Source organism: Oryctolagus cuniculus, chromosome 9, assembly GCF_964237555.1.
Source record: "Oryctolagus cuniculus chromosome 9, mOryCun1.1, whole genome shotgun sequence".
NCBI lineage: Eukaryota > Metazoa > Chordata > Mammalia > Lagomorpha > Leporidae > Oryctolagus > Oryctolagus cuniculus.
The window spans coordinates 1,201,808-1,228,304 of NC_091440.1; the positions used below are offsets into that span (position 1 = coordinate 1,201,808).

The 26,497-nt window shown below is 52.6% G+C and overlaps 1 protein-coding gene across 4 annotated transcripts in view; it reads left to right on the top strand.

The window, feature by feature from the left end:
• The window catches only part of TUBGCP3 (tubulin gamma complex component 3), an 85,044-nt gene that overhangs the window by 32,036 nt on the left and 26,511 nt on the right, over positions 1 to 26,497 (top strand). For all 4 annotated transcript variants that reach the window (XR_007917722.2, XM_051841681.2, XM_051841682.2 and 1 more), the window contains 7 exons: positions 613 to 779; positions 13,979 to 14,089; positions 14,408 to 14,516; positions 17,673 to 17,862; positions 20,281 to 20,416; positions 21,191 to 21,259; positions 24,772 to 24,907. Coding sequence is in view for 3 of the 4 variants with exons in the window: in XM_051841681.2 (XP_051697641.2) it covers positions 613 to 779; positions 13,979 to 14,089; positions 14,408 to 14,516; positions 17,673 to 17,862; positions 20,281 to 20,416; positions 21,191 to 21,259; positions 24,772 to 24,907 (918 nt within the window). In the remaining variant the exon portion in view is untranslated. The remainder of the gene's footprint in view (positions 1 to 612; positions 780 to 13,978; positions 14,090 to 14,407; positions 14,517 to 17,672; positions 17,863 to 20,280; positions 20,417 to 21,190; positions 21,260 to 24,771; positions 24,908 to 26,497) is intronic.

The window sequence follows — 26,497 nt, forward strand, 5'->3', positions numbered from 1 at the left end:
GTTCATGGCCCCGCTCGTGTGGGTGCCTGAGGTTCCCGTGTCGGCATGTCCAGCTTGAGCCTCTCCTGGGCCCTGCGTTCTGTGTTTCTGGTTGCCTTCTCAGCTGTTTGTGCTACCTGGACTCTCTTTTTCTCATTTGTGACACTGGGAAGCCAAGAGTCACTGCTACTCAGCATTGTTGGGCCTGCCTGAGATGGGTTTGTTACAGCCAGTCAATGGTTTATGAAATGTTGAGTTAGTTGAGACTGGTGCATTACACCAAGGAGAGAGTAAGTGTTGACTCAGAATTAGTTTTATGTGTTGATGTATTTGTGAATTGAGACAGGAAGTGTGGCTCGCAGCGTGTCCCAGTCGGCAAGTCCTGGCAGCCGCAGACCGCACATCCAGTTCCTTTCGCCCCTCAGCCTTCGTGTATGGAGCAGCTGAGCCTGGGGTCCGTGGGGGCCGGCCTGGGCTCTGCCCTGCCTTGTTACGTCGTTGCTGGTTCTGAGTCAGCAGTGCTCGTGGCCTTGTGGAAACATGCACTGTGTTCTGGATCCGTGGCATCTGGGGGAGTGTCAGTGACTGGTTAGTGCCGAGTGTAAATGTGTTTTGTGTTTCCCTCATCCCCAGGAAGGAAAGGAGGTGCACTGGCCTCTGCTGTCCACGCCTACACAAAAACAGGGGACCCGTACATGAGGTCCCTGGTGCGGCACATCCTCAGCCTGGTGTCGCACCCCGTCCTGAACTTCCTCTACCGCTGGATCTACGACGGCGAGCTGGAGGACACCTACCATGAGGTGAGCACGCGGTGGCCGGGCGCTCCCACGCTGCCTTCCCCTGCCGGGAGCGCGCGTGCTCCTGTGGCTGCCTGTGTGCTTGCACAGCTCCTGAAAGGCAGTTGGCGCGCGGCGGTTGTCACCCAGTCTGAGCAGTGGGAGCCCCGTGAGGGCGGCGACCTCTCCGAGTGAGAGAGGCGCTGCAGAGGAGAGCTCGGGCTCCTGAGTCAGCCCGTCTTCTTCGTGGCACAGAACGTAGGAGTCTGCACCGTGTGGTTACTTCACAGGCTCACTTGGTTAACTGTGTGCCGACAGTGAGTGAAATACGTTATTCCGGTCTGTGTGGTGAACCTCCTAAAATGCAAAAACTGCATGCTTTTTTTTCTTTTAAAGAAGTATGTATTTGTTTGAGAGGCAGAGTTACAGAGAGAGAGCTTCCATCTGCTGGTTCAATCCCCAAATAGTTGCAGTGGCCAGGGCCCGGCCGGCCAGAAGCCAGGAGCTTCTTCACGGTCTCCCACCTGGGTACAAGGGCCCAAGTACTTGGGACACCTTCTGCTGCTTTGCCAGGCCATCAGAAGGGAGCTGGATTCGAAGTGGATCAGCTAGAATCCGAACCGATGCCTGTATAGGATGCTGGCGCTGCAGGCAGTGGCTTTATCTGCTGTGCCACTGCGCTGACCCCAAAAGCTGCATTCTTTTTTTTTTGACAGGCAGAGTGGACAGTGAGAGAGAGAGACAGAGAGAAAGGTCTTCCTTTGCCGTTGGTTCACCCTCCAATGGCCACCGCGGCCGGCGCACCGCGCTGATCAGATGCCAGGAGCCAGGTGCTTTTCCTGGTCTCCCATGGGGTGCAGGGCCCAAGCACCTGGGCCATCCTCCACTGCACTCCCTGGCCACAGCAGAGAGCTGGCCTGGAAGAGGGGCAACCGGGACAGAATCCGGTGCCCCGACCGGGACTAGAGCCCGGTGTGCCGGCGCCGCTAGGCGGAGGATTAGCCTAGTGAGCCGTGGCGCCGGCCCAAAAGCTGCATTCTTAAACATGACCGGAACACACATCGTGCAACAAAAACCACGGACTTTTGGCAGAAAATAGGACGAGGGGCACTGTACTCAAACTCTGTCAGTAACGTTACAAAAACAAAGATAGGAACCTAGTACCTGTTTGCCGTATGTTAAATGGTTAAGAGGTGAATAAGACCACAGTAATTATGACGTTCACCTTGCAAAAGCCCCACGTTTGCTGTGGAAGCAGGCGTTGCAGGACTTGGCGTGGGTGTGGCTGGGATGGCTGGAGGGGCCACCTGCCGTGGCAGGGAAAGGGTGGCCCGAGGCAGAGTGGCAGTGGATCTGAGGGTGTCCCTGCAGCTCCCTGTGGATTCCTGTGCTCCCCACCGCCAGGCACTGATGAAGCCGCACCTCAGCAGACGTGAAGTGGGCATTGGGCTCACACTGTGGCACTGTTTTTAACACACGCTTCTACTGCTTTCCCTGGCCATAAGCAGGGAGCTGGATCAGAAGTGGAGTAGCTGGGATGCGAACCCGCACCTTGGTGGGATGCCGTTGTTGGAGGTGGCTGTGTTACTCCATTATGCCACAAAAAGCAGGCCCAGGATACCTCGTTATAGAGACGCAAATATTCCAGGCGTTTTACTTTTCTTAAGGTCTGCTTTCCCTGTGTCATCTTTCGTTTGAGGTTCTCATTCCTCCATCCTTATCAGCACTTGCTGTTGCCAAGCATTAATAAAGCTATTCTTTTTTTATTAAAGATTTTATTTTTTATTTGAGAGGTAGAGTTACAGGCAGAGGTTGTGACAGAGAAAGGTCTTCCATCTGTTGCTTCACTCCACAAATGGCTGCAATGGCTGGAGCTGAGCCTATACAAAGCCACAAGCCAGGAGCTTCTGGATCTCCTTCCCATGCAGGTGCAGGGCCCCAAGGACTAGGGCCATCTTCCACTGCCTTCCCGAGTTACCAGCAGGCAGCTGGATCAGAAGAGGAGACATGAACCGGCACCCACGTGGGATGCTGGCACTGCAGGCAGAAGCTCAGCCCACTACGCCACAGCACCGGCCCCAGTAAAACTGCTCCGAATCTAAAGTATGAGAGGCTGACGCTGTGATGTAGTGGGTAAAGCTGCCGCCTTCAGTGCCAGCATCCCATGTGGGCACAGCTCCGGCTGTTGCAGCCAACTGGGGAGTGAACCAGTGGATGGAAGACCTCTCTCTGCCTCTCCTCTCTGTATAACCCTGATTCAAATAAATAAATAAATCTTTAAAAAAATTGAATGTTCAAAACGAGGCATCCGCTGGAGGGTTTTCCTTTCCCAGGTGCCAGTGAGGTTGACCAGCTCTTCCTGCTTACTGGTTGTGTTTTTCCTTGTGACAGTTCCTGTCCTTTGCCCATTTTTCTTACAGATTTGCCTTTCTTTCTTAGAACTGAATCAGATAGTTTTACCCGTATATATTTGGATGTCTTGTATAAGTAATCCTACTTTTAATTGTCCTTTTAGCTGTTTATATTCACACTGTCTTGAACTTACAGAAAACGGAGAGCGGCTGCACAGAGGATCACTGTGCTAGTGACCAAGCCGTGGCTGAGATGCCCCATGTCCTGCCATGTGTGTGGCTGAGCTGTGTCTGGGTTCTCTTTCCTGTTGGCTGTTCATTTGTCAGCGTTACCAAGGCCACTGCTTTATTGCTTGTACGGAAGGGCACGCCTTCCCCTGTTGGTTCCTGCACGGTTTCCCTGCTGGCATTGCGTGTCTGTCTCCGTAGCAGTTTAGCCTCAGCTGGCAGTTCCCCTCGCCCCTTCCTGTTTATGGGGACTGCGTGTTGACTTTACAGAAGAAGAAGAAATGTTGTTATGTTCCCTGTGTTCCTTGTGCTAAGTGAACTTTTACACATGAACTGAAAGCTTTGAAGGGTGTTGTGTTTTCAGTTTATTAATGGTTGACTTAGGGCATCTTGACGATTTCTTTAACTTCTGTCTTTTTAAATGTCAAAGTCATCACAACCATTTGTTTACCCTCCCCCACTAAGAGGAGGTGTTTTCCACCTCTCACATCTGTTCCCACCCTTACAATTAATCTCTGTATAGCTTTTGTGTAGATCTCGATTGTATTATTACTGCTTTTAATTTTAATATACATGCTGTTTGTAAAAATTGCCTTCTATTTCGAGAGTTCAGCTAGCTGCGCATTTAGGTTTGCATCGCTTTAGCATTACATTGCTGCATGTAGTGGCCACTATTGCTACCACCCTAGGTTGAGATGCTCATAAGGAAAAGGGCACAGGTTGTAACGATTGATCACGCCAGGAGGCAGTGCCGTGTCGGCACCGCGTCCTGCGCTCGCTGCTGTTTCTGCGTCACCGCACCATACTTCTCCTGTCCTCACTTCCCATGTCATGGCCCTGGAGTCACAGTGTTTCTTTGTGCTAAAGTGCATTTGTGTGCCATCTGCTGGAGGCATACTCGGTTGTCATCATGCAGTTTGAATACATTTAGCTCTGGAAAGCATGTAGATACTGTTAATTGGAACTTCATGTCTGAATTTTTCAAGATTAAATGGAGACTTCAATTCTTGTATTCATTTGTATAGTGTAGTATTTATTTGGTAGGGTAGTCAGGAAACTTAGGTTGTGGTCCTTTTCCTTTAGTGGAGTGGGACTAGTCATTTTAGGGCCGTTCAGTTACAGGATGGCACAGGCATGAGTATGAGCCTGAGGTCCATGGAGTAGAACTGGAGTCCACAGATAGGGGTTGCATTGCGCTGCAAAGAGTTAGCTGCTGCCCGCAACGCCGTCACCCATTTGCGCCCTGCTTCCAATGTTGGCTGCTGCACTTCCGATCCAGCTCCCTGCTAGTGTGCCTGGGAAAGCAGTGGAAGATGGCCCACGTGGGACACCCGGATGAAGCTCCTGGCTTTGACCTAGACCAGCCCCAGCTGTTGCAGCTACTTGAGGAGAAAGCCACCAGCTGGAGGCATGCGCTCACTCTCTGTAACTCTGCCTTTCAAGCAAAATAAATAAATCTTCAAAAAAAGTCTAGAAATAAATCTTCATTAAATTTTTCATTAAGTCGATTTTCAGCAAAGGTGCCAAGACTCTTAGCTAGGACAATTGTATACCCTCATGCAGAAGAATGAACTTAGACCTGCATTGCAAACCATGTATAAAGAACACCTCAGATCAGATAGATGTCTGTGTGTGGGAGCTGGAGTTAAAAAACCTGTGGAAGTAACAGCTGGAAATCTGGGCGTGTGAGTTAGGTGGTGATTTCTTAGTTTTTCACCATAAGGATGAACAACAAAAGAAAACAGAAGTTGGACTTTATCAAAAGTAAAAACTGTTCACATGAAAGGTCGCTTTGGAGAAACTGATAAAGCAGCTCACAGTGGGAAACCCTGTTTCCCAGTCACCTGTTTGGCAGTGGTCTGCTGTCCTGTCTGTGATATTTAAGGAACTGTTACAACTCAGCAAGATGAACAACCCCGTTTTTAAAGGGACCCCAAGAAGGTAAGCAAGAGGTTAATAAGTACAGGAGGATTTTCTCAGCATTACTAGTCATGGGGAAGTGCACGTAGAACAGTAGCCAGACACCATTTCACATCCTGAAGCAAACCAAACCAACAAGCAGAAGGCTGCAGCAAGTATGGCAAGGATTTGGAGATAATAGAACCCTCATGCCTTGTAGAAATGGAGTGCCGTGGGCTGACCATGTGCCCCAGCAGTTCTCTGCCTGCTGAGATCCCTACTCAAGACACGTGAAAACACGTGTCCACATTCTGCGTGCACAGCAGCGTCACTCCGTGTCTGTCAGTGTGGTAGATCCATGCAGTGGGAAATCATTCCGCCTTAGCAAGAAGTGAGAATCTGGTTCTTGCTGCAACATGGATGAACCAGGAAAATTCAGTGCTGAGTGAGATCAGCCAGGCACGGAATACCACATGTCCCCTGATCGTGCTTATAGACGTGTCAGGGACCAGCAGACCACCCACAGGAACAGAGCAGGGGCGTCAGGGCCGGGGCGGGGGGGCCGGGGGGGAGTGGCAGGGTCCTCAGGGCTGAGGGGGGCCGGTGGGGAGTGGCAGGGTCCTCAGGACTGAGTGGGGGTGGTGGGGAGTGGCAGGGTCCTCAGGGCTGAGGGGGGGTGGTGGGGAGTGGCAGGGTCCTCAGGGCTGAGGGGGAGTGGTGGGGAGTGGCAGGGTCCTCAGGGCTGAGGGGGGGTGGTGGGGAGTGGCAGGGTCCTCAGGGCTGAGGGGGAGTGGTGGGGAGTGGCAGGGTCCTCAGGGCTGAGGGGGGGTGGTGGGGAGTGGCAGGGTCCTCAGGGCTGAGGGGGAGTGGTGGGGAGTGGCAGGGTCCTCAGGGCTGAGGGGGAGTGGTGGGGAGTGGCAGGGTCCTCAGGGCTGAGGGGGAGTGGTGGGGAGTGGCAGGGTCCTCAGGGCTGAGGGGGAGTGGTGGGGAGTGGCAGGGTCCTCAGGGCTGAGGGGGAGTGGTGGGGAGTGGCAGGGTCCTCAGGGCTGAGGGGGAGTGGTGGGGAGGGGTGGGGAGTGGTGGGGAGTGGCAGGGTCCTCAGGGCTGAGGGGGAGTGGTGGGGAGTGGCAGGGTCCTCATGGCTGAGGGGGAGTGGCAGGGTCCTCAGGGCTGAGGGGGGTGGTGGGGAGTGGCAGGGTCCTCAGGGCTGAGGGGGGTGGTGGGGAGTGGCAGGGTCCTCAGGACTGAGGGGGGTGGTGGGGAGTGGTGGGGAGTGGCAGGGTCCTCAGGGCTGAGGGGGGTGGTGGGGAGTGGTGGGGAGTGGCAGGGTCCTCAGGGCTGAGGGGCGCTGGTGGGGAGTGGTGGGGAGTGGTGGGGAGTGGCAGGGTCCTCAGGGCTGAGGGGGAGTGGTGGGGAGTGGCAGGGTCCTCATGGCTGAGGGGGAGTGGCAGGGTCCTCAGGGCTGAGGGGGGTGGTGGGGAGTGGCAGGGTCCTCAGGGCTGAGGGGGGTGGTGGGGAGTGGCAGGGTCCTCAGGACTGAGGGGGGTGGTGGGGAGTGGTGGGGAGTGGCAGGGTCCTCAGGGCTGAGGGGGGTGGTGGGGAGTGGTGGGGAGTGGCAGGGTCCTCAGGGCTGAGGGGCGCTGGTGGGGAGTGGTGGGGAGTGGTGGGGAGTGGCAGGGTCCTCAGGGCTGAGGGGGAGTGGTGGGGAGTGGCAGGGTCCTCAGGACTGAGGGGGGTGGTGGGGAGTGGTGGGGAGTGGCAGGGTCCTCAGGGCTGAGGGGGGTGGTGGGGAGTGGTGGGGAGTGGCAGGGTCCTCAGGGCTGAGGGGGAGTGGTGGGGAGTGGCAGGGTCCTCAGGACTGAGGGGGGTGGTGGGGAGTGGTGGGGAGTGGCAGGGTCCTCAGGGCTGAGGGGGGTGGTGGGGAGTGGTGGGGAGTGGCAGGGTCCTCAGGGCTGAGGGGGAGTGGTGGGGAGTGGCAGGGTCCTCAGGGCTGAGGGGGAGTGGTGGGGAGTGGCAGGGTCCTCATGGCTGAGGGGGAGTGGCAGGGTCCTCAGGGCTGAGGGGGGTGGTGGGGAGTGGTGGGGAGTGGCAGGGGCGTCAGGGCTGAGGGGGGTGGTGGGGGTTGCTCAACAGATATGCACTGTCTCTTCGGGGTCATGAGTGTGTTCTGAAATTCGATGGTGGTGATTATTGAAACCCCTGGATTGCACATTGGGTGACATTTGTATCACGTGGCTTTTATCTCAGTAAACACAGGGATGAAAGTTCTGGAAACTCAGAACACGGGTGAGGGGCGCGCGCTGCCTGTGGCTCCCGGGTTTCTTCGCTGACACCTGCTTCCCTCCCACTGACCGAGGTGGCCCCGTTCACTGTCTCCCGTGGGCCCCTGGTATCTCATTCCACACGTCTCTTAGCTGCGTGGGAGATCTTGTGTGGACTGAAGGTACTTCCGTGTGCTGGGAAGCCTGGGGATGCCTGCTGGCCCCTGCCTCCATTTCTTGTGACACTTTCCCCAGCACCTGGGCACCTGCAGAGTATGTGCCAGAAGGTAACAGTGGTCAAGGGAAAGGTGGGCTCTTGCCGCCTTGCTCTCCGCCAGCTCGGCGTGCTGGTGTCCCCGCTGCACACTCCAGCAAACAGAAATGCTGCTGGCAGGGACTGCGCTATGCAGGGTTTCCCAGGAGTGGTGGGGTTGCTGGTTCGCATGGGTAGTAGCACTCGAGGTAGGAGGGTTGGTGGTTATGTCAGGATAAGCTTCAGCAAGTTAAGGTGATGTGACAATGTGTGGTTTCTGTTGGTGGCTCACAGGTCCTGTGGTTACAGAGATGCTCCGTGTCCAAAGAGCATGCTGAGTAGAGACGGGCGACTTTCTCTTCCAGGTCTCTAGTCTTGGGTTCTCCACCCGTGGACACAGGAGAGCCAGAATTGGAGCCCAGGCTTTTCTTTGACTTGGGCTTTGGCAAACGAGATCTGGTCTCAGGTTGTGGAAGGAGAGCTGGAGGGTCTCTCAGTCTTCCTCGGCCTGAGGCAGTGGGTGCTGGTCAGATTCAGCCCTCCGTCCTGTCTCACTGCCGCTGCCGCCGCCCCTCAGGCCCTTCCTGGCTCCTGCCAGTCCAGGGATTCTGGATGTGTAAGGATTTCTCACTGCTGCCCCTCCTGGAAGCACTTTTTCCTCCCTCCCTTCTTACCCCTTCCCTCCCTCCCTCTCTCCCTCTCTCCCTCTTAGAAATCTGTCTCTCTCTCTCTCTCTCTCTCTTTTTTTTTTTGGACAGGCAGAGTGGATAGTGAGAGAGAGACAGAGAAAAGTCCTCCCCCCGCGTTGGTTCACCCTCTCATGGCCGCCGCGCTGATCCGAAGCCAGGAGCCAGGTGCTTCTCCCGGTCCCCCATGGGGTGCAGGGCCCAAGCACTCGGGCCATCCTCCACTGCACTCCTGGGCCACAGCAGAGAGCTGGCCTGGAAGAGGGGCAACCAGGACAGAATCCAGCGCCCCGACCAGGACTAGAACCTGTTGTGCCATCGCTGCCAGGCGGAGGACTAGCCCATTGAGCCGCGGCACCGGCCTCTCTCTTTTAAAGATTTGTTTATTTGAAAGAGCTACAAAGAGGCAGAGAGAGAGAGAGAGAGAGAGAGAGAGAGAGAGAGAGAGAGGTCTTCCAGTCACTGGTTCACTTTCCAGATGGTCTTGATAGTTGGAGCTGAGCTGATCCAAAGCCAGGAGCCAGGAGCTTCTCCCAGGCCTCCTAGGAGGGAGCAGGGGCCCAAGGACTTGGGCCGTCTTCCACTGCTTTTCCAGGCCATAGCAAAGAGCTGGATTGGAAGTGGAGCAGCCGGGACTCGAACTGGCACCCATATGGGATGCTGGCACTGCAGGTGGCAGCTTTACCCTCCCCCCTCTTCCCTTCCTCCCTCCCTCCTCTCTCTCCCTCTCTCCCTCTTTCCTCCTCCTCCTCTTCTTTTGTTTTAAGATTTATTTGTTTGAAAGGCAGAGTTACAGAGAGGGAGAGAGAAAGATCTTCCTTCTGTGGCCACAGTGGCTGAGACTGGGCTACACTGAGGCTGGAGCCAGGAATTCTATCTGGGTTTCTCACCACATGGGTGGCAGGGGCACTGGGTAGAAGGTGGAGGAGTTGGGACTCGAACTGGCTCTCGTACGGGTTGCTGGCATCCCAGGCTGGGGTTAACCTACTTCATCCCAAAGCGCCCCTTGCCAGCTCTTGAATGCTAGCTGTGGCCTCCTCCTGGGAGGGTCTTCTCTTGGACTCTGGTGCTGTCTAGTCTGGGCTGCTCCTGGGTGTGGCCAGTTGGCAAGTGAGTGAGTTTACACCCTGTTCCTTTATCTGACAGCTGAACTTGAGGTGCCTGCTGGCCTTTGCCATGTCTCCTGCTTCTAGCACCAGCAGCTAGGATTTTGCTTTTTGACAATAAAAATGACAGGGGTCTGTTTATCCTCACAGTGTAGGGAATGGAATCCAACTTGTATTTTGTGTGTTTATTTTAATTACATCATATACAAGAGTACTTCAAAGAGTTCTTGGAAAATATAGAATTAAAAAATAAGCTTATTGTGGTCCAAAATTTTTGAAATTTATGTATAGTTTTTTCATAATGTACGTTTATTTCCACAAACTTTAGAGACCCGTTGTGTTTGAAAAGGCAGGCAAAAATAGAGTCTTAAAAATTAGAAGATATTCTCAGTGATTAACTTGAGAAGTACTTTCAACATAGGAGATGCGTTTATTGTCTTAGGTAAAAGGAAGCCAGAGACCCCCGTGCTGTAGTTGGCCCCAGAGCGCCGGAGTGTGCCTTTCAATGGCTGTCAGTGCCCCGCACAGGCCGTGCCGAGGCGGTCAGTGAGTGGAGGCTGGGTCCTCAGCTGGCACAAGCAGGGAGGGAGAATGTCACTGAGCCTTGCAGAGCTGAGGATTCTCACACTTGGTTCCCGTGTTTGCCGCTGTGCGCTCACAGTACCCTGCAAGCCCACGTCCTTGGGTCAGAGGCCAGTGAACTGCAGATAACTCGGGCACTGCTTTCTGGAACTTCTCTTGTGTCCCTTCTGCACTCTTTATATTTTTGCTACGAAAATTTTACCATGAAAAATACCTTAGCGTCTGGCATTTTTACGCCACAGCCCTTGAAATGCTGCCGTTTACGTGAGTGAGCCTGTGTTGCACAGCCCAGCAGCTCACCGTCCCTGGTGCCCTGCCCCGTGTTTTCTCTGGGTGTGGCAGGAGGAGGCTCTCAGAGTTGCCAGCGTGATTGGCAAGTTGGAGTTGGGATCCTTTGTGGTCGGTATTAATGGATCTGATTTTTAGAAACTAAGTTGCTTGCTAAGAAAATTACCCTCTTCATTTCTGTTTTTAATACGGAGGCCTTGGCATTTGTCCAACAGTTAATGAGAAATCATGGTACAATTATGTTTTATTTTTTTTCTCAATTCTTTCTGCAGTTGACATAATGGTGAAAATTAAAGAACCTTGAGTGGAAAATGCATCAATAAGATAAAAGCATATTGCAGTTATATTCTGACCTTGGTTTTTCCTCTGTGACTATATATTTTTCACAGAATTAATTATCTGCTGACGTGCACCACGCTCTTTGTGTTTGCTCCGAGATGTTTGCTCGGAGAATGAGTGCACGCAGCTTTGCCTTGGATGAAGCGATGCGCTCAGAACTTCCAGAGAGGACTGAATGGCCCGAGGTTTTGTGGTATAAATGAAATTTTCCTGGTGCTTGTACTGATGAAAATCCGCTGCACTCCAGCTATCAGGACAAATGAGTGTGTTGTCTGTACAAACTGGCTCTCGTATTTAAGCGAGAAGCAGAGAAACACAATGTACATGCAGCAGTTAAATCTGATCTGCTGAATGGCCGCCTGCAGAGCTGGCCTAGCAGGTGACTGGCCGCCTGGGCGGCGTGGACTGCAGCAGGCAGGTGCATCCTGCCTTTCTTCTGTGAGAGGCGATGGGCGCGTGCTGGAGGGGATGGCCCTTTGGCGTGGTACTGCTTATCCCTCCGCAGTCTGAGTCTGTGTTCCAGGATGAAGTGGTAGCGTAAGTCACAGTCTAACACGGATCGCTGAGCGCATACCTGAAGACGATGAACTGTAGTTGGGAATAAAGGCCGCCGTCTCCTCTGGTCATAAAGACTTGCTGCCTGCTCATTTGTACGTGTGGATTTCGCCTTCCTCTCGCTCCCAGGATCCAAAGTGAGGCTGATGTCGTTCAAATCTTGTTTCTGTAAATATTCATCCTTGGGACTAAGTTTCTTTGGAGGAAAACACATCTTTTTTAGTTAATTGTCCTGGGAAAATGATGTTATCATAAATTCTTAGTGCTATGTGTTCAATATTTACTTGAAATTACATGATTGTTTTGTTAAACTGTATCTTTTTCTGATTTTAAAATATATGTTTAAGGCCGACGCCGCGGCTCACTAGGCTGATCCTCCGCCTGCAGTGCCGGCACCCCGGGTTCTAGTCTCAGTTGGGGCGCCGGTTCTGTCCTGGCTGCTCCTCTTCCAGTCCAGTTCTCTGCTGTGGCCCGGGAAGGCAGTGGAGAGTGGCCCAAGTGCTTGGGCCCTGCACCTGCATGGGAGACCAGGAGGAAGTACTTGGCTCCTGGCTTTGGATCAGCGTGGTGCACCGGCCGCAGCGGCCACTTGGGGGCTGAACCAACGGAAAAAGGAAGCCCTTTCTCTCTGTCTCTCTCTGTCTCACTGTCTAACTCTGCCTGTCAAAAAGAAAAAGAAAAAGAAAAAAATATGTGTTTAAAATTTTATCGTATATACCATTTCAGAGGAAAAGTCAAAATTCGTCAGTCATGTTCTGACAGATAACACCTGTCCGTACTTATTATGTGTACTATATTTTTATTGTGTATCTGTGTGTCTCATAGCATGCATAATATTTTATAACATAGTTTTCCCTTAAATAGCATTATTTTGTGCCATTAACTATAATTCTTCTGTGTCATTGTTTCTTTAAATTATCTCTGAAATTCCTGAATGGCTTGTGATGTAGTTTGTGGGTCATGCATTTTTTTTCCTTGGAAAGAAAAGTTGTTCTTTTGATCAGATTCTCGGTAAGGTGTATGCTGGTTAAGAACAAATTTTATTGTTAATGACTACGTGATTATAAATCATTTTTTCTATTTCCTTTTTCTTAGACATTTATTAGCTTATGGGAAGTATAATACAGCCTGATCAACACTATTTTATGCCTTTAATGCAAGGATAATACTTACTTCAGAGTTTATTCTTCCATTCAAATAAAACTGGCGTTTTATTATTATTATTTTTTGTATTTTTTTAACTGAGTGTGCTAGTTTTATATTAGTTTTATAAAATAACCCAGGGCATTCTGTACTTTTTTCTGTTGTCTCAATTACCTTAAACAGCTAACATAAAAATGATTTGTTTTGAAAAGTTAATTAGGCCTGTGCCTTAGTGGTCGCATTTACATTCACAGTTTCTTCAAAAGGTTGTGTTTTGTTAGTCTCCTCTGGCTCCGGTTAGTTTTGGTCATTTGCAGTTTGCTGAGACACCATTCATTTTGCATGGCTATGTGGTTGCTATAAATACACTTCAGAATTCCTTAGATCCCTTTTGTGTTTGTGGATACGTCTTCCTGGTGAGGCCTGTGTGTCATGACCTAGTGAGGACAGCGCACGCGGGAGGGGACCTCACTGGAAGCTCCGTTTGCAGCCTGACGGGGGAGCTCAGCTTCAGCCTGTGCGAGTCCTGGGGCCGCGGCCCAGTGCCCTCCCTGCCGAGACGGGAGCAGGGCTCCTTGGAGAAGTGGCTCCTTTAGGGTCTTGGGAGCACGTCGGCCCTGAAAGTGGCTGGAGTGAGGCGCTGGGACGGGGGCTGCAGCGCCATCGGTGGCTCCTCGGTGGCCAGGCTGCAGGGCCTGCTGCTTCCTGCCGGCGGCAGTGTCCGTCGCGACCCCGTTCGGAAAGGAATTCTGGTGCTGTCTAAAAGTAACGCTCACTGTGGCTCAGCAGTTCCGCCCTCAGAACACAAGTGTGTGGCATCGAGAGCACAAGTGTTACGGTGGAACTGAGGATTGAGCAGCCTCAGTGTTTCAGTGCCAGACACATGCACACCACAGCAGCTTGCTCCTTGCTGCTGTGTGTCCCTTCTGTGTGCTTCTGGTGCCTGTGATCCAAGCTGTGTGGCTGTCGGGGGCTGAGGTGGGGTCAGGGGACGAAGCGGAAGAGGCACTTCCCGCAGCACCCGTTTGTGTGTGTGGCTGTGGGTGCTTCAGTGTCTGCTTGTGGGTGACTGGCCTGCGGCTGCTTTGTGAGCAGGGCACACGGCTGCGGGCTGCGGGCTGCGGGCTCCGGGCTGCGGACTTGGGAACCGGGCACAGGAGAGCAGCCTGAGGCAGGCAGAGTGAGGAGACAGCGACCATAGGCACCCGCTGGAGGCTGTTCTTGGCAGCGGGGACAGCCCTCAGACGGGATCCCGGGACGGAGCGTGCACAGCGAGCATCCTGCTTGTCTGGGAAACAGGGCAGCTTGTCTTTAGGCGTCAGTTCTGAATGTCTGAGAATGCACTTGATTTGAGGAGATCGCGGACCATATGTTTTATGAAGCAAGGTCCGAGTTGGGTAAACACCGGCAGGAACCCCGCCCCTCCCAATCCGGGTATCTTGGCTTTCGAGCATAGCTTACTCTTGGTGTTGCTGTTAATTTCTTGCTGAAATACTGCTTTATAATGCATTTTGGTGTTCCTTTGCTTTCAGTTTTTTGTAGCCTCAGATCCAACAGTTAAGACAGATCGGCTGTGGCATGACAAGTACACTTTGAGGACGTCCATGATTCCCTCGTTTATTACGATGGATCAATCTCGGAAGGTAGGGGTAAAAGAAATCTTTGTGGTTTTGATCTTTTATTGCTGTATGTTCTTGGGTTATGTAGGATTGTACATGTTTTTGAGGTGAGGTTTACGTTAATTGAATACTTTGATGTGTTCACCTATGTTTGTTAATGTATCTTGAATTCCCAAAATTCACTTGATACTATACCTGATGCTCTTGGTATTTAGTTTTTAATCCATAACTGCTTTGACTATATTAAGCATATATATTTACATATAGTTATGAATATATGAAGCATTCGTATGATCACTTGAATTTTATATCGGGGTAATTATATGATATTTTCCGTTTTAGGTCCTGCTGATAGGAAAATCAATAAATTTCTTACACCAAGTTTGTCATGATCAGACTCCCACCACAAAGATGATAGCTGTGACCAAGTCTGCAGAGTCACCCCAGGACGGTACGGTGATGATGATGGTAGAAGTGATGAGAGTGGTGGTGGTGGTGGTGGTGGAGGTGGTGATGGTAGTACGTATCGCTTAAAATATGTTTTGTCCTAAGGATTTACAGGTGATCTGAATTACTGTCTAAAACACCTTAAAACGGTGTATATAAAATCACACTATGTAAATTTTTAATTCTGTTTCCATATAGAGGTAAACAGTAAGCAATGATGTAGGTATTTCATCCTGCTTAAGCAGTTCGTATGGCTCTTTTTCTGTTTTTAATGGCAGTGTGACGGTGTGCCAGAAGAAGGAAGTGAAAGAAAGGATTGCTAATAGCAGCCGTGCTTGGGTCACGTGCCTTAGTTGAGAAGCAGGTGTGAGCGAGTCCTCACTGTCTTCAGGATGCAACGGTCCCCTCATCTGATAGTTGTCCCCGCCTCCCGTTTCTCAGCCTGCCCCAGCCTCGGTGAATCCTGCTGTTTAGTAGGTGGCTAGCTGAGGTCGGTAGCTGTGCAGTCCTGGCCGTTTTTCTTTTTTATATCGTCATCTTGAATTGTTCAGAGAATCTACATTGCATAGGACATTGCGGAAGTTATAGGAAAGATAATACAAATTCATCATGCATGCCCCTTCCCTTAATCAGTGACTTGTTAGTCTCGTCATGGAGATGCGGTGTAATAAAACACTCAGCCATGAACACTTCAAGTGGGAAGTGATTGATGGGCGCCTCAGCAAGACCTCGGGGGGGTGGGGGGGGTGGGAGCTGCCTGTCCTGCGGCAGGGTTGGATGTTCTCGTGGCTGTGTGCAGCCCCGGGAGGGGAAGAGATTGCAGGACTTGAGTAAGGGTTTGAGCAGAAGCATGGCACGCTTGCAGTTACTTTAGTTTTTATTTATTTATTTTTAGTGTGATGGATGGATCACAGAGAACTTGGGAGGTGAACGAGGCTGTTATTGGACTTGGTTTTAGTTAGTTGAGTGTGTATAGGGTGAAGATGCTCAGTAGGATGCTCCTTTTTGAACAAGAGGGGCAGGGGAGCAACCAAAGTTCTCCGATTTTGTGGGATTTTGTTTTGGGCAGATTGATTGTCAGCGGCTGCGAGGAGGTGTCCAGTGTGGGTTGGAAGTGCTGGACCCACACTAGTGCTTGGGAGCTGCTTCAGCAAAGACAAGACGACACGATGTCCCCAGATCCCCCGGCCGGGGGGACGACCCTTCCACTCCTGTGGGAGCCACGGTCTCAGCCCAGTGCCTCATGCTCTCACATAAATGGGCACGAGCTCTTGGGGGTTCTGACAGCCCCGGGTGAATTCCTGGGATGGAGAGCTGTTACCCAAGTGCAGAGTTTTGAGGACTGCATGCATTTAAGAGGTGGAGGCAGGAAGAAGAGCTAGGAGAGAAGTCGTGTGGTTAGCTTTGACCTTTCGGTAGAGCCTGGACTAGACTACGCACAGGAGAGGCACGCAGCCTGCGGGAGAGGTCTCGCGGCGGCACCCTGTGCCCGCGGTGCAGGCGGCTCCGGGGAGGGCTGCTGCTGGAGCTCTCGCTGCCCTGCCCGCTGCCGCCCCACGTCGCTCTTGCTGCTCTTGCCAGGGGTGAGCACCCCTGCTGTCCTGTCGTCCCTCCCCTGCGGCCATGTCTGTGCAGGCCGCGGTGTTTTCCTTTACAGTGTGTGGTATAGGTGGCAAGCTGAAAGACTCAAAGCCTGAGACGACGCATATTGCAAAAGCCGTGGAAGTATCAAGTTTGTGTTCACGTGTGGAAACATTCGGAAGACGTGACAGTGTGAGAGGAGAGCGCCGTGGCTCACAGCTGCAGGCTCTCTGTTCCACGTCTCCTAGTGGGCTGCTCTGGAGAAAACTGGTTAATATTAAACCCTGTTTAGTTTTTAATGGAAATCTTCAATAGCTCAAGAAAGGATGAGGCAAAATGTTTACATTTTTGGAGCTACGTAGATTACAGAAACGGAGCCCCTGCTGTGAACGCAGTGCCAGTGCAGCTGGTCCCGCAGCTCTTGGGTCTCCCTGGTTTCACCCGGCCTGTGACAGAGCCGCAGCAGCAGTAGACGTGCACACACTAAGATGCCTGCAGCCCTCTGCAGTGTTGTGGTTGGCTCACTGCTGGGGGAGACCAGTGGGAGTCCAGGGCACTGCCTCACTCACTCGGCCTGGCTTACCTTTTCTCCTCCTTAGCTGCGTCCAGCCTCGGGTGAGCTTCTACCCCAAGTGTTGTCACAGTTTTTTTTTTTTTTTTAAAGGCAGAGTTGGGCAGTGAGAGAGACAGAGAGAAAGGTCTTCCTTCCGTTGGCTCACTCCCCAAATGGCCGCTACGGCTGGCACTGTGCCGATCAGGAGCCAGGTGCTTCTCCTGGTCTCCCATGGGGTGCAGGGCCCGAGCACCTGGGCCATCCTCCACTGCCTTTCTGGGCCACAGCAGAGAGCTGGACTGGAAGAGGAGCAACCGGGACTCGAACCTGGCACCCATATGGGATGCCGGCACCGCATGTGGAGGATTAACCAGTGAGCCACGGCGCCGGCTCCCGTCACAGGTTTTAAGACGTAGTTTAGGAGCAGATTTGTGCTTTCGAGGTTTTAGTGAGCATCGGAAGGAGCTGTGCCACGTGGCGGTGTCCACATTGTTTCTCCTCGGTGTGAAGCTGTGGACGCACTCCTGGCTCTGCTTCAGAGTTCGGCTCCGCCTTTGCTGACAGCCAGCGTTTGCCCCTGGGGAAGCTGCAGCAGCTTCCCAGGGGCTTCACTCGGTGGTTCTTGATGTGGCTGCGTGGCCGTAGCGCTGGCCTGTGCCGAGGTGAGGGCTTCCAGAGCTCACCCCCAGGTGCTCTTGGGGCACGCACAGGTGACTCAGCACTCACCTGCCCTGATCCCAGAGTGGGTCTGAGCTCCCGGCAGCTCCCGGTGTCGGGGGTGACCCTCGAGTGCTGTAGCCACTCAGCTCTTGTGCGTCCGAATGTTGCTGTCTGTCTGAGTCCAGCAGGCCTGAGCCTTCTGGGGTTGAGGTGCTGGGACTCAGAGCAGGCAGCTGCGGGACGGGGCCGCTTTGTCGCGGCCACGATTGGCCGGTGTTGGCGTGGACGTTTGTCCGTGTGCCTTGAGCGCTCCTTTGTCACGGTGCAGACTGGCATGTTTGTGTGCTCTCTCTTCTGTTCTCACAGCTGCAGATTTATTCACAGACCTGGAAAACGCGTTCCAAGGGAAAATTGATGCTGCTTACTTTGAGACCAGCAAGTATCTCTTGGATGTGCTCAATAAAAAGTACAGCTTGCTGGACCACATGCAGGCGATGCGGCGGTACCTGCTTCTCGGGCAGGGGGACTTCATAAGGCATCTGATGGATTTGCTCAAGTAAGAAGTGGCTTGGATTCTTGTGAATGCTCCGTGTGTCTGATAAATTCTCACACTTTTAGTTTAAAGTTAGAGCAAAGTGAGTTGAGTCATCATAGACTAGTATGTCTTTAAAATTTGCAAAGACCACATTAGGAAATGCTCAGGAGTTGAAGTCGGTGTTTGTGTTACTCATCAGAATGCTTGTGTTCCTTGAAAGGGCTTCACTTTGAAGTTAATGCCCCAAATCAAAATTTTTTTTTTTTTTTTTTTTGACAGGCAGAGCGGACAGTGAGAGAGAGAGACAGAGAGAAAGGTCTTCCTTTGCTGTTGGTTCACCCTCCAATGGCTGCCGCAGCCGGCGCACTGCAGCTGGCGCGCTGCAGCCGGCGCACCGCGCTGATCCGATGGCAGGTGCCAGGTGCTTCCTCCTGGTCTCCCATGGGGTGCAGGGCCCAAGCACTTGGGCCATCCTCCACTGCACTCCCGGGCCACAGCAGAGAGCTGGCCTGGAAGAGGGGCAACCGGGACGGAATCCGGCACCCCGACCGGGACTAGAACCTGGTGTGCCGGTGCCGCAAGGCGGAGGATTAGCCTAGTGAGCTGAGGCGCCGGCCTTCAAATTTGTTTTGTTTTAAAGATTTATTTATTTGAAAGGCAGAGTTACACAGAGAGAGGAGAGAGGGAGGTCTTCCATCCGCTGGTTCACTCCCCAGTTGGCTGCAACGGCCGGAGCTGCACTGATCTGAAGCCAGGAGCCAGGAGCTTCTTCAGGGTCTCCCACATGGGTGCAGGGGCCCAAGAACTTGGGCCATCCTCTACTGCTTTCCCAGGCCATAGCAGAGAGCTGGATCAGAAGAGGAGCAGCCAGGATTAGAAGCGGCGCCACATGGGATGCTAGCGCTTCAGGCCGGGGGTTAACCTGCTGAGCCACAGCGCCGGCCCCCGATGTTGTCTTATGTAAGAGCAAAGCGGACCCGCTGTTGTCATCCTTCCGTTGCCCGGCTTTCTCTGGAGTCTTCCTTTCCAGCGCGCGGCGCGTGCCCTCCCCGTCTGCACAGAAAGCTGTGCCCGGACCAGAGCCTGTTGTGCCCTGGGCTTGCAGACGTCCGGGGGACCCTGAGTGCCGGGTGTGCCAGGCCACGCGTGTGGCGACTTTCACTTAGGCACTTGTAACAGTGGGGACTTCTTTCTTTTGGCGTTCCCTGTAGCAGACTTAAAAGAAGTGAAGTGTTCCCTTTAGGACGCGAGAGAGTTACCTTAAGCGCCTGCCTGTGGTTATCAAGCTGTTGTTTCGGGCTTTGGTCCTCACAGGTCAGTGTGCGTCAGATTTCCAGGGAGCAGGTTGAAGTGGGTGTCGGGCACGTTCCTGAAGTGTGCGGGAACACCCCATGTAGGGGGACCGTCCGCGAGGGGCAGCACTCAGAGGCAGCTGCTGCCCAGCTCCAGCCACAGGTCACTTTGCAACATGAAAACTTTCTGAATTTTTGAGGTTGGCAATAGCTGACCTCGCTATGCTCATGATTTAGCTCGTAAAACCGGTGATTTCCTGCTTCAGGTGCATGCTGGGTGATTGTGCCCGGTACACCACTGTTTGCTTCCTGCAAGTAGAGAAAGGGTCAGTGGTCAGGACCTGCTTGAAGCGTGCGTGGCACGAGTTGCTAAAGGGGAAGTGTTCTCCAAGTGTGGGTGCCGTGTGCAGGTCTGGGCAAGCTGCAGGCAGAGGTGGGCCAGGCCGGGCGAGGCACGCAGGCCCTGAGAGCGCACCGGGCACGCCCTTTAGCTGATGCAGCACCCGTGTTTGCCGTATGCTACGTTTGGGTGTTTAAAGTGTCTTTCTTGCTATTTAATGAAAAATGTATTTGTTCTCAGACACTTGAGTTTCTGATACTAAAAGCGAGAGTGCCCTCAGCATGCCTGTCTGCCTCAGATGTGACTGAGCAGTGGCCCTGCCGGCCCCGCCCGGCACTTGACAGTCTGTGTGTGCTCCTGATGCCGCCAGCTCTGGACAGAAAGGTGGCAGCTGTGTGCTTAGAGACGCAGGTGGCAGACCCTACGGAGGTGCGTGCCGCCGGCACAGCGGCACAGCTGCGTCACGTGCCCTAGCGTTGGGGTCCGTGCGGGCACCCCCTTCCCTGCACTCCAGAGGGGGTTGCAGTGCTGCTGCCCTAGGCCAGCTCAAGTTTGAAAACTGCGTTCATGTGCGGGCACATTTCAGGTTCTTCAGCTTAAGCAGTAACAAGGTGAGTGTTAGTTCATTTTAAGAATGTTTTGTCCTCAGAATAGTTGGGAGACTGCTTGCAGTTAACACCGTGACGCTTTTGTTACCATATTACTGTGCTGGCCCAGTTGTCCCTTCAGCTTATAATTTGAACTCAAACTTTTTAAAGTTTTTTAGAACTTGCTAGTGATTGAAGGAATATTTCTTTAATTGTTAAGACCAGAACTTGTCCGTCCAGCTACAACCTTGTATCAGCATAACTTGACTGGGATTCTGGAGACCGCCGTCAGAGCCACCAATGCGCAGTTCGACAGTCCCGAGATCCTGCGGAGGCTGGACGTGAGGCTGCTGGAGGTACGGAGCGGTGTCGGGGCGCGCGGCCCAGCCCAGTACCTGCCGCGCTGGCGTTCCCCTGCTGCTGACGTGCACGCCACCGCGTCATTTCTGCATCTGGACAGCCGGGGCGTGAGCCCTGCTGTGCACCTGTTCCTGGGGCACTGTCAGCAGTCACTGCCTTCTGAACCTTGCAGGGCTGCTGGGCTGAAGTTGGATTAAAAAAAGCAAGATTCTCACCCAGGGCCTAGTAGCATCTTACAGGCGCTTAGTAAATCATACCTGCTTTTCATGGGAAACCTGCTAGAAGGCGTGAGGAGTGGTACGTAGTAATACTGTTTGTTCACCCGAAAAATCCACGTGTTTCAGTTTGGAGGGGAGTGGCTTTCCTCGGGCCCGGGTGTTTGAGACGTCGTCACGCTGCTTGCGTAGGTGTAATGAGTGAGCATTAGCAGACCCCATTGATTTTCTTAGAATACTGACTTCTCAGGACTTGGAAGATGCTATGAGGTAGCAGGCTTTTGTTTGTCGTAAACGGTGGTGATGAATTTTGAACATGTATTCACAGAATTCATTTGGCCAAATATTTTTGGAGTACCTACTCTGTGCCTGATGTTCCTGAGGGTACAGAAGTTGATAAAAGATACAGTTACCTGCTCTCACATAGCTAAACTCTCAAAACTTAAGGGGACTTTAAAATCTGGACATGGTTTTCTTGCCTTTTCTTAAAGGGGTCCCTTGGCTGTTCAGCTGTCAGCTTAAGGTCTTGTAGCTGCTTTTTCTGTTTGATCCTAGGTCTCTCCGGGTGACACTGGGTGGGACGTCTTCAGCCTGGACTACCATGTCGATGGACCAATTGCAACTGTAAGATCGTCTGTGCACAGCTGTGTACATTGCTAAACATTTTGTTTCAAATTGCCTTTCTTCTCTAAGAACTCCTAATCAAAATGAACACTTAACACCTAGGCTATACCCATTGAATGAGTACTTGTGCCAAAAACGTGTCAGTTTTAAATAATTATTAATGAGTGCTAAATGCTCTTATTTTAGGAATTCTTAAAAATATCATTTGTTCTATCATAGGTTTCGGCAAGTATTTAATTAATGGATTGTTCATTTTGTTCAATTATTCTTAGGCTGTAGCAACTAATTTAGGATGATTTGCAAAGAACTGTAAAGTATATTTTAGGAGAATCATATTTTTATTACTTAGATAGAATTTGATGATTAGTATTCATTTGAACTGAAGAGAAGAGAGCTGCACTGTTGTTCACAGGGCTTTAACCACGTGCAGGGCAAAGTTTAGTGGTTGGCAGATCATAAAAGGTTGACGGGGGCGGGGGGCGTCTTGCTGCTTGTCTGCAACTAAAGGGTCTCTTTTTAATGGTCATTTTTTTCTGTTTAATCAAGCTTGAATTTGACCACAATACTTCTTTGAACTCCTTTCAGTCATTTTTTTAAAAGATGTGTATATTTATGTGAAAGACAAAGTAACAGAGTGGGGTGGGATGACACCTCTGGCTAGCTCACAACAAGGCCAGGAGCCCAGAGCTCCATTTGGTCTCCCACGTAGGTGGCAGGAACCCAAGTACTTGACCTGTCACCTGCTGCCCCCTCAGGTGCAGTAGCAAGAGGCTGGATGGGAAGCAGAGGGCTAGGAGTGGACCCGCACACCCTTACATGGGCTGCACAGCCCCTGCCCCTTCAGTCATGTTTGTATCTGAAATACTGGAGCAGGATATTGCATTTCTTTAGTTATTGGGAAAAATGTTTTGTTAAGAAATAATGCAGGGGCTGGCACTGTGGCATAGTGGGTAAAGCCCATCTAAGCGCCGGTTCGAGTCCCGGCGGCCACACTTCTGATCCAGCTCTCTCCTGTGGCCTGGGAAAGCAGTAGAGGATGGCCCAAGTATTCAAACTAGTATTAGAAATTAGAATAACTTTCAACAGATTACATACTCCTTTGTATGTAAGAGTCACTGGAAAGATAAAAAAGTGGGCTCTCATATTAAAAACAATATTTTTGAAGTCAAGATTAGAAGGAAATGTGTTTTTGCTTTTTCCCTGTTAAATTTACTTTGCATATTACCTCTACTTCCTTTCTTTCTTTTTTTTTTTTTTTTGGACAGACAGAGTGGACAGTGAGAGAGAGAGACAGAGAGAAAGGTCTTCCTTTGCCGTTGGTTCACCCTCCAATGGCCGCCGCGACTAGCACGCTGCGGCCGGCGTACCGCGCTGATCTGATGGCAGGAGCCAGGTACTTCTGGTCTCCCATGGGGTGCAGGGCCCAAGCACTTGGGCCATCCTCCACTGCCTTCCCGGGCCACAGCAGAGAGCTGGCCTGGAAGAGAGGCAACCGGGACAGAATCCGGTGCCCTTACCGGGACTAGAACCCGGTGTGCTGGCGCCGCAAGGCGGAGGATTAGCCTAGTGTGCCGTGGCGCCGGCCTCTACTTCCTTTCTATTCACATTAATTGAAATGGTTGTTTTTGCGTAGAATTTAATTATAATAGGTACATGCATTGTGCTCTATGATTCCATCTTAGGTAGCATAACTTTAGCTTTGTGCTCATTCAGTGGGAAAATTCAAGAACTCTTAGGGTAGACTACTTTGGAAAACTAGTCTGGGAGATTCAAACCTCAGGCCATGCAAAAATACTTGAATTCATTGAATGTTTAAAATCTCTTCTCTTCGCTTTGTCTTTAATGAGTCCTAAGCTGTTTGGTTCAAGTCAGTGATTTTATCCAGAATTCTGGTGTGGTGGGTCACTGGAGCTAAGGATTTGCTTTGCTTTGAGGCCAGGCAGTTGCAGTTGCGGCAAGCCAGCCTGATGCCGGATGGAGAAGGGAGGCGGAGTTCTGTCCCCGGCCTCCAGGGATGAGTGTTAGGTGTGGTGTCAGGGCTTATTTGTGCAGTATTTCTCTGAACTTTATTCTGTGTTAAGAGTGACCTGGGAGGTCACGGGAACAGCAGAACTGAAGCATGGGTGATGTGTGCTCTGCTCAAAAGCCATGGCATGTGAACGTCTTCCTCTTAAAGAGTTGTTAGTAAGCCAAATTCAGAAACATCGGATTGTTTGAAATGTGCTGTGGGAGTGTACTTAGTGTGTTCCTCCCTTCGCAACACTGCGGTTGTGTAGGGAGGAACCTTCTGCAGGGTGGGAACATCCAGCCACCCACCGTGCAGGGCCCGTGAAATCATGCGGTATGGCCCTGGCAAGGCAGCCGTGCCGGCCTCGGCATTCAGCAGATCGACAGCAGGCTAATTTTTAAGTTGCTGATTCTGTGTGTGCACGAATGATGTCGTCAGTGTCCACACAGCCCGTGGTTGCAGGATGGTTCTCACTCCTGCACTACTTCATTGATAAAATCATTCAAGCTAGTCAAGCATTAGTGGTGCGGGCAGCATTGCCAGCTGAGTGGCTTCCAGAACATTCCTGTTTGCTTTGGGAGGCCCTGCTGCCAGCACTGAGTGCTCCCCAGTTACTGGCCCAGGAGGGGCATGGAAGGGTAGGTAGTAGTCCCTGCTGACAGGTGAGAAGGTGTGGAGTGGGCAGGTGGGCAGAGCTGTGCGTAGACCGGCGCTAACAATGGTGAGAGCAAGGATGTGCATGGTGGCCTGGTTGTACATGGATGGGGCTGAGGCCGTGAGGAGGGTAGGCTGGGGCTCTACAAGAGGGTCATGTCTGGAGGGGGGCCGGGGCTGCTCCCTGCACAGCTGGTTGGGCCCTGGGGCGCTCTACGGGGGTCTTCAGGTCACTGTGTGTGGTGACAGTGGTAGTAGCTGGCAGAGGATGAGTGTGTGCCCCACATCTGCGCTGTACTCAGGCGGGTCAGAAACGTGTGGGGCTGCAGTTCGGGGCACACTCTGCCTCACGTGTGCGTGGCACATGCTCACACCAGGAAGTCACTTGTAGCTTCTCTGGTCCCATGTTTCCTGAGGGTCCTGCGTCTTCATGTGCCCCCCACACCTGCCCCAGGGGAAGGTGTGGCCTGGGAAGCAGATCTCACACGGCCCCCTGCACCACAAGGAAGCACTCAGAACTGGAAAGGAAATATGGAGACAGCCTGAAGGACGTGAGACCCAGGCTCCTGCAGGCTCCCTCCCTTCCCTGAGAGTCGCCAGCTCGGGAGCCATGGCGGACAGCCTCTGGCGAGCAGGTGCTGGGTTTCCAGTGAAATCGGTGGAAAAACTCTGCCTTCTCATGCGAGCCTGCTTGCTGTGTGAGGAGTCTGTGTGGTGGCCCCGTGCTTCCTGAAGCGTGCTGCGTCAGCTGCTTGCAGCCCCCTTAGACCTGGCTGGGGCCTGCGCAGCGAGGGTGCGCGTGTGCATGTGCGTACGGACTCCACGAGCCCGTCGTGTGCTCCTCTTGCAGGTGTTCACTCGAGAGTGCATGAGCCACTACCTGAGGGTGTTCAACTTCCTCTGGAGGGCCAAGCGCATGGAGTACATCCTCACCGACATCCGGAAGGGACACATGTGCAACGCAAAGCTCCTGAGGGCCCTGCCAGGTGAGCCCCACAGCCGGGTGAGCCCCACAGCCGGGTGAGCCCCCACAGCCGGGTGAGCCCCCACAGCCGGGTGAGCCCCCACAGCCGGGTGAGCCCCACAGCCGGGTGAGCCCCCGCAGCCGGGTGAGCCCCCGCAGCCGGGTGAGCCCCCGCAGCCGGGTGAGCCCCACAGCCGGGTGAGCCCCGCAGCCCGGTGGGTCCCCGCAGCCGGGTGAGCCCCACAGCCGGGTGGGTCCCCGCAGCCGGGTGAGCCCCCGCAGCCGGGTGAGCCCCCCACAGCCGGGTGAGCCCCCCAGCCGGGTGGGTCCCCCGCAGCCGGGTGAGCCCCCGCAGCCGGGTGAGCCCCCGCAGCCGGGTGGGCCCCCACAGGCGGGTGAGCCCCCGCAGCCGGGTGAGCCCCGCAGCATCCGCTGGCTGTGGCTCCCGGTGGCGTGCAGTTCAGGTCTCTGTAAAGTGATGGAACTGAATTGGCTTTTGTGGGAATCCCCATTGTGATGTGGTTTAATCTTTCCTTCAGCCATATCAGGAAAAATAGTGGGGTCAGCCTGGTTGGTTTTTCAGACCATGAAATTTCTTTTAAAAATACCATTTGTTTTTCACTTTAGTTTTCATATGTATACTTTACTTTTTTTGAATTGCCAATTTCAAAAATTTATTTGTTTGAAAAGCACGAGAGAGAGAGAGAGAGAACCTGCCTTCTGTGGATGTACTTCCCCAATGTCTGCAGCAGCCAGGGCTGGGCCGGGTTGAGGCCGGGATCTGGGAACTTAGTCCGGCCCTCGCGTGTGGGTGTCACGTGCTTGAGCCATCACTGCTGCCTGCACAAGGTGCGCGTTAGTGGGAAGCCGGAGTCAGGGTGGGGCTGAGACGCGACACCCAGTCACCCGGATACGGGATTGAGTGTCAGAGGCCGTCCCAGCCCCTGTGCCAAACGCTCACTTCTACAGCACCAACTACCAAGTTTTTATTAAATCTGCATCATTTAAAATGTAATTGTGTTTTAATTAAATAATGTTCAGGAATTTCTTTTCTTTATATTTTTGTTCATAAACCAGGACATGTGAGTATTTATGTTACTTTACAATTTATAGTAAAAATTCCTGGGTGTCAGATAGCCAAGAATATTTTAATGTTAACAGGTTTTGAATGACCTCAAACATGAGTAATTTTGAAGCCTTCATATTGAAGCTGATTTGGTCAGAACCTCCATGAAAGGATTTCAGGAAGTACGTCTGTGAAGGACTTAACTGCGCATGCCCTTAACCCTTTGGTTGGTGAAGAGTGATTGCTGGATGCAGTTGCTCTGGAGGGAGGGCTTGCTGGAAGACATGATCGCTGCTTCACGCGGAGGCTCGTCCTTGGGGAGATACCAGGGCTCCAGGACAGTGAGAGGTGGCAAGGCCTGTGGGCACCGGGGGACGTGGACTGGCATGGACTGCGGGGCTCACTCTGTACTGGGCCGTGGTGCTGCACGCTGCAGAGGAGAGACGCGCCGAGACAGGCATGGAGGGCTTAGGGACAGGCTGTGGACAGAGGTGTCTCCTGCAGCGTTCTGCTGGTGAGTGGGGCTCGCCTGGTCTGTGGGCAGGA